This window comes from Mustelus asterias, chromosome 5, assembly GCF_964213995.1.
Source record: "Mustelus asterias chromosome 5, sMusAst1.hap1.1, whole genome shotgun sequence".
NCBI classification, from domain to species: domain Eukaryota; kingdom Metazoa; phylum Chordata; class Chondrichthyes; order Carcharhiniformes; family Triakidae; genus Mustelus; species Mustelus asterias.
In genome coordinates, this window is record NC_135805.1 from 7645553 (window position 1) to 7660672 (window position 15120).

The 15120-nt window shown below is 45.6% G+C and overlaps 1 protein-coding gene across 1 annotated transcript in view; it reads left to right on the top strand.

The window, feature by feature from the left end:
• Nucleotides 1-15120, top strand: part of LOC144493944 (dynein axonemal heavy chain 8-like) — a 1661706-nt gene that overhangs the window by 1211863 nt on the left and 434723 nt on the right. The window contains exon 67 of the mRNA XM_078213521.1: nt 1813-1943. Within this exon, the coding sequence (XP_078069647.1) occupies nt 1813-1943 (131 nt within the window). The remainder of the gene's footprint in view (nt 1-1812; nt 1944-15120) is intronic.

Sequence of the window (15120 nt, forward strand, 5' to 3'; positions counted from 1 at the left end):
TAGATCAGCTAGATAGTCAACACCTTTTCCCAAAGGTAGGGGAGTCTAAAACTAGAGGGCATAGGTTTAAGGTGAGAGGTGAGAGATACAAGAGGGCCCAGAGAGGTAATTCTTTCACTCAGAGGGTGGTGAGTGTCTGGAACGAGCTGCCTGAGGTAGTAGTAGAGGCGGGTACAATTTTGTCTTTTAAAAAGCATTTAGACAGTTACATGGATAAGATGTGTATAGAGGGATATGGGCCAAATGCGGGCAATTGGGACTAGTGTAGTGGTAAAAACTGGGTGGCATGGACAAGTTGGGCTGAAGGGCCTGTTTCCATGCTACAAACCTCCATCACTCTATGTGTGTAGTCTGGTCCATTCAGAAAGGCCATTCTATCTCTGTCCCCTTTCTTGTTCATTGGCCTTATCTTCTTTTCTGTCATGCAATTCGACTCCTTTGTTTGCTCTCGATTTGTACCATCACTTTCTGCACATTCTGTGGTAAAATCACACAGCAGATTGTCTTTCTTGGTGTCAGAGCCCATGGCAACCATGGTTCCACAGATCACTTGGTAGCTATGCTGATGTGAAAACCACAATAATTGAGTTGAACACTAGCTGTGTACAGTGCTGTTTCACTAGGCATCCACATCCCTGCACGGTGTACACAATCATGCCAGCAGTTCATTTTAGATGATGGTACAATTTTGTCAAACAGTCTGATTCCACATTGTTGTCTTTTCCTTTGATCCACAGTACAATTTCCACTCCTCAATCCCCCGTTTGAGATCACATGTGACAGGTTGATTCATCCACACTTCTCTTTGCACAGATGAAAAGCTGTTTTTGGCAGTCTTGCAATAACTTTTATCAATTACAAATAAAAATAAAACAACCACGATAATGGTGTCAGCAGATGTTCTACTCCAGGAAGGCCTTGCTTTCAGCTAACCCTTAACAAATGTATCTAAAATGTTCCAATCAAACAAAACTTCCCATAGACAAGAAACCCTTCCCACAGGTTGAACACAGCAAAGACTAATGCTCACATGATACTGGAACTGAGTCCTTTGGTTGGAGAATTGAAACCCTGACTTCTCAGCTTGTAACTACTAGCAGCCCTCTGGATACCCCGTTTGAAGTCAGAACAGCTTCCCAGAACACTGGGGAGAGATTCTGGTCAAGCCACCAACAGCAGATGTTCTACTCCAGGAAGGCATGGCTTTCAGCTAACTGGCAGAATTTTCACAACCAGGGAGTTAGAGAGAAACACTTTCAGCCTGATGTCCACTCCCTTCTAAACTCAAACTGCTGCCAGCCAAAATAGAAAATGAAACCTTAAATTCACTAGGAACAAAAACTGTCCAAAACCTTCCTCCTAACAATTCAGGGTCATAAACATCTGAGTAAAAACAAACAAACACCATTTAAACCACTGAAGGAGCTATGAAAGGACTTCTACAGACAACTTGGCAAAAAATTACATAAGCTGAGGTTGGGAGAGCTGCAGAGAACATGATTTAAAAAAAAATCTTTTAAAGGTACACGAATGTCACCGTCTCCATCTATGTTGTAACCATTCTATAATTCTATGATAGAGAACAGAGGTTATAGCAGACCACTTGCACAGCTGCCCACAGGTGCATATTTCAGCTCAGGGCGAATGCGCTGTCAACAGAATGTTAACAAAACTGATTAAGGTCATAAGTAAGTTCTATGTTTTTATTTTAAGCTTTTACATTGAAAGGAGAACAATAAACATTAACCAGTTAGACTGTTTCCTTGACAAAGAAAAACTGTACTTCTGACAGCAAACAAAACTATTTTGCAGATATCTCGTATAATCCGCACAGATTGTGGAAATGCTTTGCTGGTAGGAGTCGGTGGTTCTGGAAAACAAAGCTTTACAAAACTGGCATCCTATATTGCTGGATATAAAATCTTTCAAATCACCTTAACCAGGTATTTAAGACATTTGCAAAAATTTTATATTTATTATTGAAAATTTAAACTTATTGGTTTGTAACTTCCGCAGAGTGGCATTCTCTGTTGGATTGCCACGTTGTACAGGCTTACACACATTGGAATTCCCAAAGTTCCTGTCTCACCCAACCTTCCACTCTAATGCTAGGTGAGACAGGAACAGTGGGATACTCCCCGGCAGCATTGGCGTGGAGTAATTGGGGCCCAGAGAGGAAAGGAAAGTAAAGAATATTTAAAGGGATAAGGTTGCAAAAGTAAGTGGTTCACCAGGGGAAGCTGGGAAGGGGAGTGGGAAATACTGGGGAGGGAAGACGGGGAAGGCAGGGAATTAGCATTAATCTGAGTAAGCAAACAAAAGCTCTTGGTTGTTCTTCTCCCGAAAGCATAATATGTAAAACTCCTACCCCTTCTCCATAGAGTGAAGCAGCAGAAGCAAGCAGTAATGTTAGCTTTGGATGAAAAGGAACTAATACTTCAGACTTCTGCAAAGCATCTTTAACATCCTTGCATGCTTTCTCATGTTCTGTTGTCCAGTCCCGTGATTGTTGCATACATAGTAAATTATGCATTGGCTTCAGTAATGTAGCTAAGTTAGGAACAAGTTTGCCATAATTACTAATCTTACAAAGGACCTCAATTATGTCACATTCATCGGATGTGGTGCTTCTAAATAGTTTCCATCTTTTTAGGTGCTTTTCGGAAACCTTTAGTATCAATAACATGACCCAAATACTGGACTGACATCTGGAAAAAGACACACTGTTTTTCCTTGATACAATGACCAAACACATAAAGACATTCCAATGTTGCTTCTAAATTACTCAAGTACTCATTTCTACTGGATGCTGTCATTAGAATATCATCCAGGTAACATTGTACACCAGAGAGCCACTTAAAATCTGATCCATTGATCTTTGGAACAGAGCTGATGTGGATATTATTCCAAAAGGTAACCTTTTGTAATGTAAAAGACCTTTATGAGTAATGATGGTAAGCAATGATTGAGATTCAGCAGCTATATGCATCTGTAAAGATGCTTGTGAAAGATCAATCTTGCTGAATTTCTGCCTACTTGATAATCCAGCAAACAAATCTTCAATTAAAGGAAGTGGATATTGATCAACGTACAACACCCAATTTATGTTTTTTTTTAAAAAAATCACTGCAAATATGAACTGAAACATCTGGTTTCATGACTGGTATACTAAGGTGCCCCAATCACTCATTGTAACTGACTCTGACACCAGTGTTAACAGGTCATATTAATTATTCTTCAACTTTGAAAGGAATTGCAAAAGACACCACACCTTCATCAGGTAAGTGGCAGTTCAGTTCTGTTCACAAACAGGGCATATAAAGACACAAACTCAATTTACAAAATAATGGTTGGAATGCAAGTCTTTACAGGTAATCAATGATTACCTGTTATTGATTACCTGTTATATGGTTACAGGTAATTACCTGGAAAGACTCGCATTCCAACCATTATTTTGTAAATTGAGTTTGTGTCTTTATATGCCCTGTTTGTGAACAGAACTGCCACTTACCTGATGAAGGAGCAGTGCTCCGAAAGCTAGTGGCTTGTGCTACCAAATAAACCTGTTGGACTTTAACCTGGTGTTGAGAGACTTCTTACTGTGTTTACCCCAGTCCAACGCCGGCATCTCCACATCAAGCCACCACAGCAGATTTGCTACTGCAGGAAGGTGCTGCCACACTGATCTGTGTGTGTGTGTGTGTGTGTACCCAACAGACATGCCTGTAGGTGCTGGAGGCACGTACGTCGCATACCCACCTCCCAAATAAGAGGTTAAGGCTCCCCTTTGTCTGGTAAACAAGTATGTTTGATAAGAGTGTCCATTGTCTTTGGGATGGCCTATTTCCTGTGTATTCAGTCGTCTGAGCTGCAGCCTGTTTATCTCTGTCCTTTTTCTTTTGAGGCTGCAGCCTGCCTGTTTCAGTGCTTGTCCAATAATCCCAGCGTGCTCTGCAAATCGCCATTTTAGGTGGCCCGTTTGGCCACAATTACAAGGGGGCACATGTTCAAGCTGAGACGGGAAAAGTTTAAGGGTGATGTGCAGGGGATGTTTTTCACGCAGAAAGTGGTGTGTGCCTGGAACATACTGCCAGAGGATGTGGTGAAAGCAGGCACATTAGTAACATTTAAGAGGCATCTGGACAGGTACATGAATAGGGAGGGAATAGAGGGATATGGTCCAAGTAAGGGCAGAAGATTGTTTTAGTTAGGGCATCATGATCAGCAAGGCTTGGAAGCCCAAAGGGCCTGTCCCTGTGCTGTACTTTTCTTTGTTCTTTGTACTTCCTCTCCTGGGTTTTGGACAAAAATGTATTTTCCTAAGTGTGGAATCTTGACAGTTTAGTAGGGGAGTTATGTTTCCTTTTGACTTTGCAGCCATACTGTCTCCATGGTCAAAGCTCTGCCTTAACTGTGAAGGGTATTGGTGCTTTTCTTTTGCACTTGTGTTTTTGCAGTCATTGAAGCATTAAAGGCCCTGCTGGTTTCTGCAGGTTAGAAATTTCTTTGGAATGAGTCATGGCTAGTCAGGAAAAGCCTTTGTCCATTGATAAAATAGTATAATCATTTTATCAAGTAGCTAGGCTGACCCAGAGGCTATTTTCCTCTCTGTAACAGACAGGAGAGAGGAGGGGAGAGAGCAGTCAGTGATGGGATCCCCTGTGGTTGTCCCCCTCCAAAGTAAGTATACTGTTTTGGATACGGTGGGGGGGGGAATGACCCTCCAGGGATAAGCCACAGTGACCAGGTCACTGGCACGGAATCGGGCTCTGTGGCTCAGAAGGGAAAGAGGGGGACTAGGAGAGCAATAGTAGTGGGAGATGCAATAGTTAGAGGCACAGACAGTTGGTTCTGTGGGCGCGAACGAGACTCCAGGATGGTAGTCTGCCTCCCTGGTGCCGGGGTCCTGGATGTCTCTGAGCGGGTAGGAAGCATCCTAAAAGGGGCGGGTAACCAGACAGACGTCATTGTCCACATTGGTGTAAATGACGTAGGCAGAAAGAGCAGGGAGGTCCTGCGAGAGCAATTCAGAGAGTTGGGTAGTAGGCTAAAAAGCAGGGCCTCGAGGGTAGCGATCTCTGGACTACTCCCAGTGCCACGTGCTAGTGAGGCTAGGAACAGGGAGATTGTACAGCTGAACGCGTGGCTAAAGGACTGGTGCAGGAGGGAGGGTTTCAAATTCGTGGATCACTGGGAAGTCTTCAAGAGAGGATGGCACCTGTACAAGAAGGACGGGTTACACTAAATTGGATACTGTTGTGGGAGATGCTTTACCTGGGACAAGCTGCGACAGCCGGAACTCTGATACTGAGTCTGGTTCTACAGCGCAAAAGGGTGGGAGGAAGAAGAGGAGAGCAGTAGTGATAGGGGACTCAATGGTCAGAGGTACGGACAGGAGGTTCTGTGGTCGGGACAGAGACTCCCGCATGTTTTGTTGCCTCCCGGGTGCGAAGTTCAGGGATGTCTCTCATCACGTGCACAGCGTTCTAAAGTGGGAAGGTGATCAGCCAGATGTCATGGTACACATCGGTATAAATGACGTAGGTAAGAAGAGTGAGGAGGTCCTAAAGAGTGAGGACAAAGAGCTTGGAAGGAAGTTAAAAAACAGGACCCGGAGGGTAGTAATCTCAGGATTGCTATCTGTACCACGTGCCAGTGAGGGTAGGAGTAGGATGCTTGGGCGGATGAACACGTGGCTGAGGAACTGGTGTAGGGGGCAGGGTTCCCGATTCTTGGATCACTGGGACCTCTTCTGGTGCAGTTGGGACCTGTACAAGAGAGACGGGTTACACCTAAACTACAAGGGGACCAATATACTTGCAGGGAGGTTTGCTAGTGTTACTGGGGAGCATTTAAACTAGATTTAGTGTAACGAGTCACTGTGGGTGGAGCTCAGAAACAGGAAGGGCGCAGTCACTATGTTGGGGGTATACTACAGGCCCCCCAACAGCCCAAGGGAAGTGGAAGAACGGATATGTCAGGAGATATTGGATAGGTGCAGGAAAAATAGGGTTGTTGTAGTGGGAGACTTCAATTACCCTGGTATAGACTGGAAATCGCGTAGGGCTGGGAGTCTGAATGGGGAGGAATTTGTAAAATGCATACAGGAAGGTTCTTTGGAACAATATGTAGATAGCCCGACTAGAGAGGGGGCTATACTGGACCTAGTACTGGGGAATGAGCCCGGTCAGGTCTTCAAAGTTTCGGTAGGGGAACATATGGTAAATAGTGACCACAATTCTGTTAGCTTTATGATAGTGATGGAAAAGGATGAGTGGTGTCCCAAGGGTAAGGTGTTGGATTGGAGAAAGGCTAACTTTAGTGGAATTAGGCAGAAATTGGCAGCTGATGATTGGGAGAGGCTGTTTGAGGGTAAATCCACATCTGGCATGTGGGAGTCTTTTAAGGAACAGTTGTTAGGGCTGCAGGATAGGCATGTGCCTGTAAAAAAGAAGGATAGGAAGGGTAGGGTTCGAGAACCGTGGATAACCAGGGAAATTGAGGGATTGGTCAAAAAGAAAAGAGAGGCATGCGTTAGGTCCAGGCAGCTAAAAATGGAGGGAGCTCTGGAGGAATACAAAGGAAGTAGGAAAGAACTCAAACGAGGAATTAGAAGGGCAAAAAGGGGTCACGAAATGTCCTTGGCAGACAGGATTAAGGAGAATCCCAAGGCATTTTATTCATACGTTAGGAACAAAAGGGTTGTCAGGGAAAAAAATCAGACCTCTCAGGGACAAAAGTGGCGAATTATGCTTCGAGCCCAAAGAAGTAGGGGAGATCCTAAATGAATACTTTGCGTCGGTATTCACAAAGGAGAGGGATGTGTTGACTGGGAGTGTCTCAGAGGGGAGTGTTGACCCGTGAGCGAAAATCTCCATTACAAGGGAGGAAGTGTTAGGTTTTTTTAGGGAATATAAAGACTGACAAATCCCCAGGGCCTGATGGAATCTATCCAAGGCTGCTCAGGGAGACGAGAGATGAAATCGCTGGGCCTCTGACGCAAATCTTTGTCTCGTCACTGGACACAGGTGAGGTCCCAGAGGATTGGAGGATAGCTAATGTGGTCCCGTTATTTAAGAAAGGTCGGAAGGATAACCCGGGAAATTATAGGTCGGTGAGCTTGACGACCGTGGTAGGGAAGTTGTTGGAGAGGATTCTTAGAGATAGGATGTATGCGCATTTAGAAAGGAATAAACTCATTAATGATAGTCAGCATGGTTTTGTGAGAGGGAGGTCATGCCTCACTAACCTGGTGGAGTTTTTTGAAGAAGTTACGAGAATGGTTGACGAGGGAAGGGCCGTGGATGTCGTCTATATGGACTTTAGTAAAGCGTTTGACAAAGTGCCTCATGGTAGGTTGGTGCAAAAGGTTGGATCTCATGGGATAAAGGGGGAGGTGGCTAGATGGGTGGAGAACTGGCTTGGTCACAGAAGACACAGGGTGGGAGTGGAGGGGTCTTTTTCCGGCTGGAGGCCTGTGACTAATGGTGTTCCGCAGGGCTCTGTATTGGGACCTCTGCTGTTTGTGATTTATATAAACGATCTGGAAGAAGGTGTAACTGGGGTGATCAGTAAAGTTGCGGACGGCACGAAAATGGCTGGACTTGCAGATAGTGAGGAACATTGTCAGAGGCTACAGAAGGATATAGATAGGCTGGAAATTTGGGCAAAGAAATGGCAGATGGAGTTCAATCTAGATAAATGCGAAGTGATGTATTTTGGTAGAACTAACGTAGGGGGGAGCTATACGATAAATGGCAGAACCATAAAGGGTGTAGATACGCAGAGGGACCTGGGTGTGCAAGTCCACAGACCTTTGAAGGTGACGTCACAGTTGGAGAAGGTAGTGAATAAGGCATATGGCATGCTTGCCTTTATAAGACGGGGCATAGAGTATAAAAGTTGGGGTCTGATGTTGCAGTTGTATAGAACGTTGGTTCGGCCGCATTTGGAATACTGCGCCCAGTTCTGGTCGCCACACTACCAGAAGGACGTGGAGGCTTTGGAGAGAGTGCAGAGGAGGTTTACCAGGATGTTGCCTGGTATGGAGGGGCTTAGTTATGAGGAGGGATTGGGTAAACTGGGGTTGTTCTCACTGGAAAGACGGAGGATGAGGGGGTGACCTAATAGAGGTGTATCAAATTATGAAAGGCATAGATAGGGTGAACGGTGGGAAGCTTTTTCCCAGGTCGGTGGTGACGTTCACGAGGGGTCATAAGTTCAAGGTGAGTGGGGGGGAGGTTTAACACGGATATCAGAAGGACGTATTTTACACAGAGGGTGGTGGGGGCCTGGAATGCGCTGCCGCGCAAGGAGGTGGAGGCGGACACACTCGGAACGTTTAAGACTTATCTAGATAGCCACATGAATGGAGTGGGAATGGAGGGATACAAAAGAATGGTCTAGTTTGGACCAGGGAGCGGCGTGGGCTTGGAGGGCCGAAGGGCCTGTTCCTGTGCTGTATTGTTCTTTGTTCTTTGTTTTTATTTGCAGGGGGATGGGAACCAGAGTGTCAGAGCAGATAGTGGAGCAGGGGTAAAAAGACAGGTTAGTTCAAGTAAAATCACAAATGGAAGGGTTGAGTGTGGTGGAAATCACCTTTTGAGGTGTGTCTATTTCAATGCCAGGAGTATTGTGGGGAAGGCAGATGAGCTGATGGCGTGGATAGACACATGGAAATATGACATTATAGCCATTAGTGAAACTTAGCTACAGGAGGGGCAGGACTGGCAGCTCAATGTTCCAGGGTTCCAATGTTTCAGGCGGGATAGAGGCAGAGGGATAAAAGGTGGGGGGGTGGCATTGTTGGTCAGGGAAAATGTTACAGCGGTACTCAGGCAGGATAGATTAGGGAGCTTGTTTACAGATGCCCTGTGGGTGGAGCTGAGAAACAGGAAAAATATGATCACATTAATGGGGTTGTATTATATTCCACCCAGTAGTCAGCGAGAATTGGAGGAGCAAATCAGTAGAGAGATAGCTGACAACTGCAAGAACCACAAAGTTGTGACAGTAGGGGATTTTAATTTTCCACATATAGATTGGGACTTGCATACTGTTAAATGTTTAGACGGGGAGAGTTTGTAAAATGTGTTCAGGAGAATTTTCTACATCAGTATATAGAGGTGCCAACTAGAGAGGATGCGATATTGGATCTCCTATTGGGAAATGAGTTAGGGCAGGTGATGGATGTGAGTGTGAGGGAACACTTTGGATCCAGTGATGATAATGCCATTCGTTTCAAACTGATCATGGATAAGGATAGATCTGGTCCTCAGGTTGAAGTTCTGAACTGGAAAAAGGCCAAATTTAATGAAATGAGAAGGGATCTGGGAAGTGTGGATTGGCACAGGCTGTTCTCTGGTAAGGGTGTGAATGGAAAGTGGGAGGCCTTCAAAGGAGAAATTTTGAGAGTGCAGAGTTTGTATGTTCCTGACAGGATTAAAGGCAAAGTAAATAGGAATAAGGAACCTTGGTTCTCGAGGGAGATTGTAACACTGATTAAGAGGGAGAGAGAGTTGTATGAAATGTACAGGCAGCATGGAACAGATCAGATGCTCGAGGAGTATAAAAAGTGCAAGAAGCTACTTAAGAGGGAAATCAGGAGGGCTAAAAGAAGACATGAGGTTGCTTTGGCAGACAGAGTGAAGGAAAATCCAAAGAGCTTCTATAGGTATGTTAGGAGCAAAAGGATAGTGAGGGATAAAATTGGTCCTCTTGAAGACCAGAGTGGTAGACTGTGTATGGAACCAAAAGAGATGGGGGAGATACGAAATGGTTTTTTTGCATCTGTATTTACTGAGGAAACGGACATGGAGTCTACGGAAATAGGGCAAACAGGTAGGGAGGTCATGGAACCTTTACAGATTAAAGGGGAGGAGGTGCTCGCTGTCTTGAGGCAAATCAGAGTGGATAAATCCCCAGGACCCGACAGGGTATTCCCACGGACCTTGAGGGAAGCTAGTGTTGAACTTGCAGGGGCCCTGGCAGACATATTTAAAATGTCAGTATTCGGGGGAAGTGCCAGATGATTGGAGGGTGGCTCATGTTGTTCCGTTGTTTAAAAAAGGTTCCAAAAGAAATCCGGGAAATTATAGGCCGTAAGTTTGATGTTGGTGGTGGGCAGGGATAGGATCTACAAATATTTGGATAGACAGGGACTTATTAGGGAGAGTCAACATGGCTTTGTGTGTGGTAGGTCATGTTTGACCAATCTAATGGAGTTTTTCGAGGAGGTTACCAGGAAAGTGGATGAAGGGAAGGCGATGGATGTTGTCTACCTGGATTTCAGCAAGGCCTTTGACAAGGTCCCTCATGGGAGGTTAGTTAGGAAGGTTCAGTCGCTGGGGATACATGGGGAGGTAGTAAATTGGATTAGACACTGGCTCAATGGAGGAATGATGTGGAATGATACAGGAATGGAGGATGCCAGAGAGTGGTTGTGGAGGATTGCTTCTCTGAGTGGAGGCCTGTGACTAGTGGTGTGCCGCAGGGATCGGTGTTGGGTCCATTGTTGTTTGTCATCTATATCAATGATCTGGATGATAATGTGGTAAATTGGATCAGCAAGTTTGCTGATGATACAAAGATTGGAGGTGTAGTGGACAGTGAGGAAGGTTTTCAAAGCTTGCAGAGGGATTTGGACCAACTAGAAAAATGGGCTGAAAAATGGCAAATGGAATTTAACGCAGACAAGTGTGAGATATTGCACTTTGGAAGGACAAACCAAAGAAGAACGTACAGGGTAAATGGTAGGACTCTGAAGAGTGCAGTTGAACGGAGGGATCTGGGAATACAGGTACAGAATTCCCTAAAAGTGACATCACAGGTGGATAGGGTCGTAAAGAGTGCCTTTGGTACATTGGCCTTTATAAATCGGAGTATCGAGTATAAAAGTTGGAGTGTTATGGTAAGGTTATATAAGGCATTGGTGAGGCCGAATTTGGAGTATTGTGTACAGTTTTGGTCACCTAGTTACAGGAAGGATGTAAATAAGATTGAAAGAGTGCAGAGAAGGTTCACAAGGATGTTGCCGGGACTTGAGAAGCTGAGTTACAGAGAGAGATTGAATAGGTTGGGACTTTATTCCCTGGAGTGTAGAAGATTGAGGGGAGATTTGATAGAGGTGTATAAGATTTTGATGGGTATAGATAGAGTGAATGCAAGCAGGCTTTTTCCGCTGAGGCTAGGGGAGAAAAAAACCAGAGGGCATGGGTTAAGGGTGAAAGGAGAAAAGTTTAAAGGGAATATTAGGGGGGGCTTCTTCACGCAGAGAGTGGTGGGAGTGTGGAATGAGCTGCCGGATAAAGTGGTAAATGCGGGGTCACTTTTAACATTTAAGAAAAACTTGGACGGGTTCATGGATGAGAGGGGTGTGGAGGGATATGGTCCAAGTGCAGGTCAGTGGGACTAGGCATAAAATGGTTCGGCACAGACAAGAAAGGCCAAAAGGCCTGTTTCTGAGCTGTAATTTTCTATGGTTCTATGGTTCTATGGTACACCTAAACTGGAGGGGCAGGAATATCCTAGCTGGGAGTTTTGCTAGTGTGATTCGGGTGGGTTTAAACTAATGTGGCAGGGGGGTGGGGATCAGAACAATAGGTCAATAAGCATAGAGGCTGGGGACAAGGTTGGGGCCAAGACAAGGCTATCTAAGAGGAAGAGCATTCTGGGGGAGGATGACCTCAGTGGGCCTGGAGGTCTGGAGTGCATCTGCTTCAATGCAAGGAGCGTCACGGGCAAGACCGACGAGCTTAGAGCCTTAACGCTTGCGCGGAACTTGGATGTGGTTGCAGTGACGGAGACTTGGTTAAAAGAAGTACAGGACTGGCAGCTGAATATTCCGGGGCATAAGTGTTTTAGGCGAGACAGAGAAGGGGCGAGGAGAGGTGGGGGAGTAGCAATGCTGGTTAGGGAGCATATTACAGCGGTACAGAGGGTGGACAATTTGGAAGGGTCAGGTAACGAGTCATTGTGGTGGAGCTCAGAAACAGGAGCTCAGAAACAGGCGCAGTCAGTATGCTGGGGGTATACTACAGGCCTCCCAACAGCCCACGGGAAGTTGAGGAATGGATATGTCAGGAGATTCTGGACAGGTGCAGAAAAAATAGAGTTGTTGTCGTGGGAGACTTTAATTTCCCTTGTGTAGACTGGAAATCGCTTAGGGCTGGGGGCCTGGACAGGGAAGAATTTATAAAATGCGTACAGGAAGGTTCTTTGGAACAATATGTTGACAGTCCAACTAGGGATGGGGCTATACTGGACCTAGTACTGGGGAATGAGCCCGGTCAGGTCATCAAAGTTTCAGTAGGGGAACATGTGGCAAATAATGACCACAATTCTGTTAGCTTTAGGACAGTGATGGAAAAGGATGAGTGGTGTCCCAAGGGTAACGTGCTAAATTGGGGGAAGGCTAACTACAGCCGGATTAGGCAGGATTTGGTGGCTGTTGATTGGGAGAGGCTGTTCGAGGTAAATCCACATCTGGCACGTGGGAGTCTTTTAAGGAGCAGTTGATAGGACTGCAGGGCAGGCATGTGCCTGTAAAGAGGAAGGATAGGAAAGGTAGGATTCGGGAGCTGTGGTTAACCAGTGAAATTGTGGGTCTAATCAAAAAGAAAAAAGAGGCATACATGAGGTCCAGGCAGCTAAAAACAGATGGAGCACTGGAGGAATACAGAGAAAGTAGAAAATAACTCAAACAGGGAGTTAGAAGGGCAAAAAGGGGTCATGAAATGTCCTTGGCAGACAGGATTAAGGAGAATCCTAAGGCATTTTATACATACGTGAGGAACAAGACGGTTGTTAGGGAAAGAATCGACCTCTCAGGGACAAAGGAGGGGAATTATGCTTAGAACCAAAGGAAGTAGGAGAGATCCTGAACGAATACTTTGCATCAGTATTCACAAAGGAGAGGGACATGTTGACTGGTAGTGTCTCAGAGAGATGTGTTGACCCGTTAGAAAAAATCTCAATTACAAGGGAGGAAGTGTTAGGTTTTTTAAGAAACATTAAGACAGACAAATCCCCAGGGCCAGATGGCATCTATCCTAGACTCCTCAGGGAGGCAAGAGATGAAATTGCTGGGCCTCTAACAGAAATCTTTGTCTCTTCGCTGGACACAGGTGAGGTCCCAGAGGATTGGAGGATAGCAAATGTGGTCCCGCTATTTAAGAAGGGTAGCAAGGATAACCCGGATAATTATAGGTCGGTGAGCTTGATGTCCGTGGTAAGGAAATTGTTGGAGAAGATTCTTAGAGATAGGATATATGCGCATTTAGAACTGAATAATCTCATTAGCGATAGACAGCATGGTTTTGTACGAGGGAGGTCATGCCTCACAAATTTGGTTGAGTTTTTTGAGGAGGTGACAAAAACGATTGACGAGGGAAGGGCCGTGGATGTCGTCCATATGGATTTTAGTAAAGCGTTTGACAAGGTCCCTCATGGCAGGCTGGTGCAAAAGGTTAAATCTCACGGGATGAAAGGTGAGCTAGCTAGATGGGTGGAGAACTGGCTTAGCCGTAGAAGACAGAGGGTAACAGTGGGGCGGTCTTTTTCCGGTTGGAGGTCTGTGACTAGTGGTGTTCCACAGGGCTCTGTACTGGGACCTCTGCTGTTTGTGATATATATAAATGATTTGGAGGAAGATACAGCTGGTGTGATCAGTAAGTTTGCGGACGACACAAAGATTGCTGGAGTTGCGGATAGTGATGAACATTGTCAGAGAATACAGCAGGATATAGATAAGCTGGAACATTTGGCGGAGAAATGGCAGATGAAATTTAATCCAGAGAAATGCGGAGTGATGAATTTCGGTAGATCTAATGTAAGGGGGAGCTATACAATAAATGGCAGAACCATCAGGAGTATAGACACACAGAGGGACCTGGGTGTACAAGTCCACAGATCCTTAAAGGTGGCAGCACAGGTGGAGAGGGACATGTTGACTGGTAGTATCTCAGAGAGATGTGTTTGAGGTGGAGAGGGCATATGATGTTGCAGCTGTATAGAACGTTGGTTAGGCCACATTTGGAATACTGCGTCCAGTTCTGGTCGCCACACTACCAGAAGGACATGGAGGCTTTGGAGAGAGTACAGAAAAGGTTTACCAGGATGTTGCCTGGTATGGAGGGTCTTAGCTATGAGGAGAGATTGGGTAAACTGGGGTTGTTCTCCCTGGAAAGACGGAGGATGAGGAGCGACCTAATAGCGGTGTATAAAATTATGAAGGGCATAGATAGGGTGAACAGTGGGAAGCTTTTTCCCAGGTCGGAGGTGACGAACACAAGGGGTCACGGGTTCAAGGTGAGGGGGGCAAGGTTCAACACAGATGTCAGGGGGACGTATTTTACACAGAGGGTGGTGGGGGCCTGGAATGTATTGCCAAGCAAGGTGATTGAGGCGGACACGCTGGGATCATTTAAGACTTATCGAGATAACCACATGAACAGACTGGGAATAGAGGGATACAAACGAATGGTCTAGTTGGGCACATGAGTGGCGCACACTTGGAGGGCCGAAGGGCCTGTTCCTGTGCTGTATTGTCCTTTGTTCTTTGTTCTTTGTATTCTGGGTGGCAGATGCATTTCAGGTATTTGGACTGATCAGGTGAGTTCTCTGATAATCGCCACTGAGTGTGCCCTGTATCATTATTCTTTGCTGTGACCTATTCAACCTTGCACTGCAAAGGGGAATACTTTTGCCACAGGAAGACATGGATGTGCTAGACATCTCTGTCGAACAAGTGGTCACAATGATGGCGTGGCTACAAAAACGGCCATGTGTCAGGAGCGTAGGAATTCTCCCCGGGAGCAAGGGCAGAGCACAAGCATGGAGTAGCTGCTCAGCTAGTGAAGAGAGTATTGCTTGTTACAAGTCTCTGTTTCCAGTGTTTGGGAACCCAGAACTTCTAAATGGTGTCCAGAGTTGGTAAAATGGCGCAAGGACTTTGATGCTTCAACCCACTTGTGTTCAACAAAAACATTGCGAAGAATCAGGAAAAAAACAAAGAAAATTACAGCACAGGAACAGGCCCTTTGGCCCTCCAGGCCTGCATCGTCCATGTTGCCCGACTTAACTAAAACCCCTTACCCTTCCGGGGACCATATCCCTCTATTC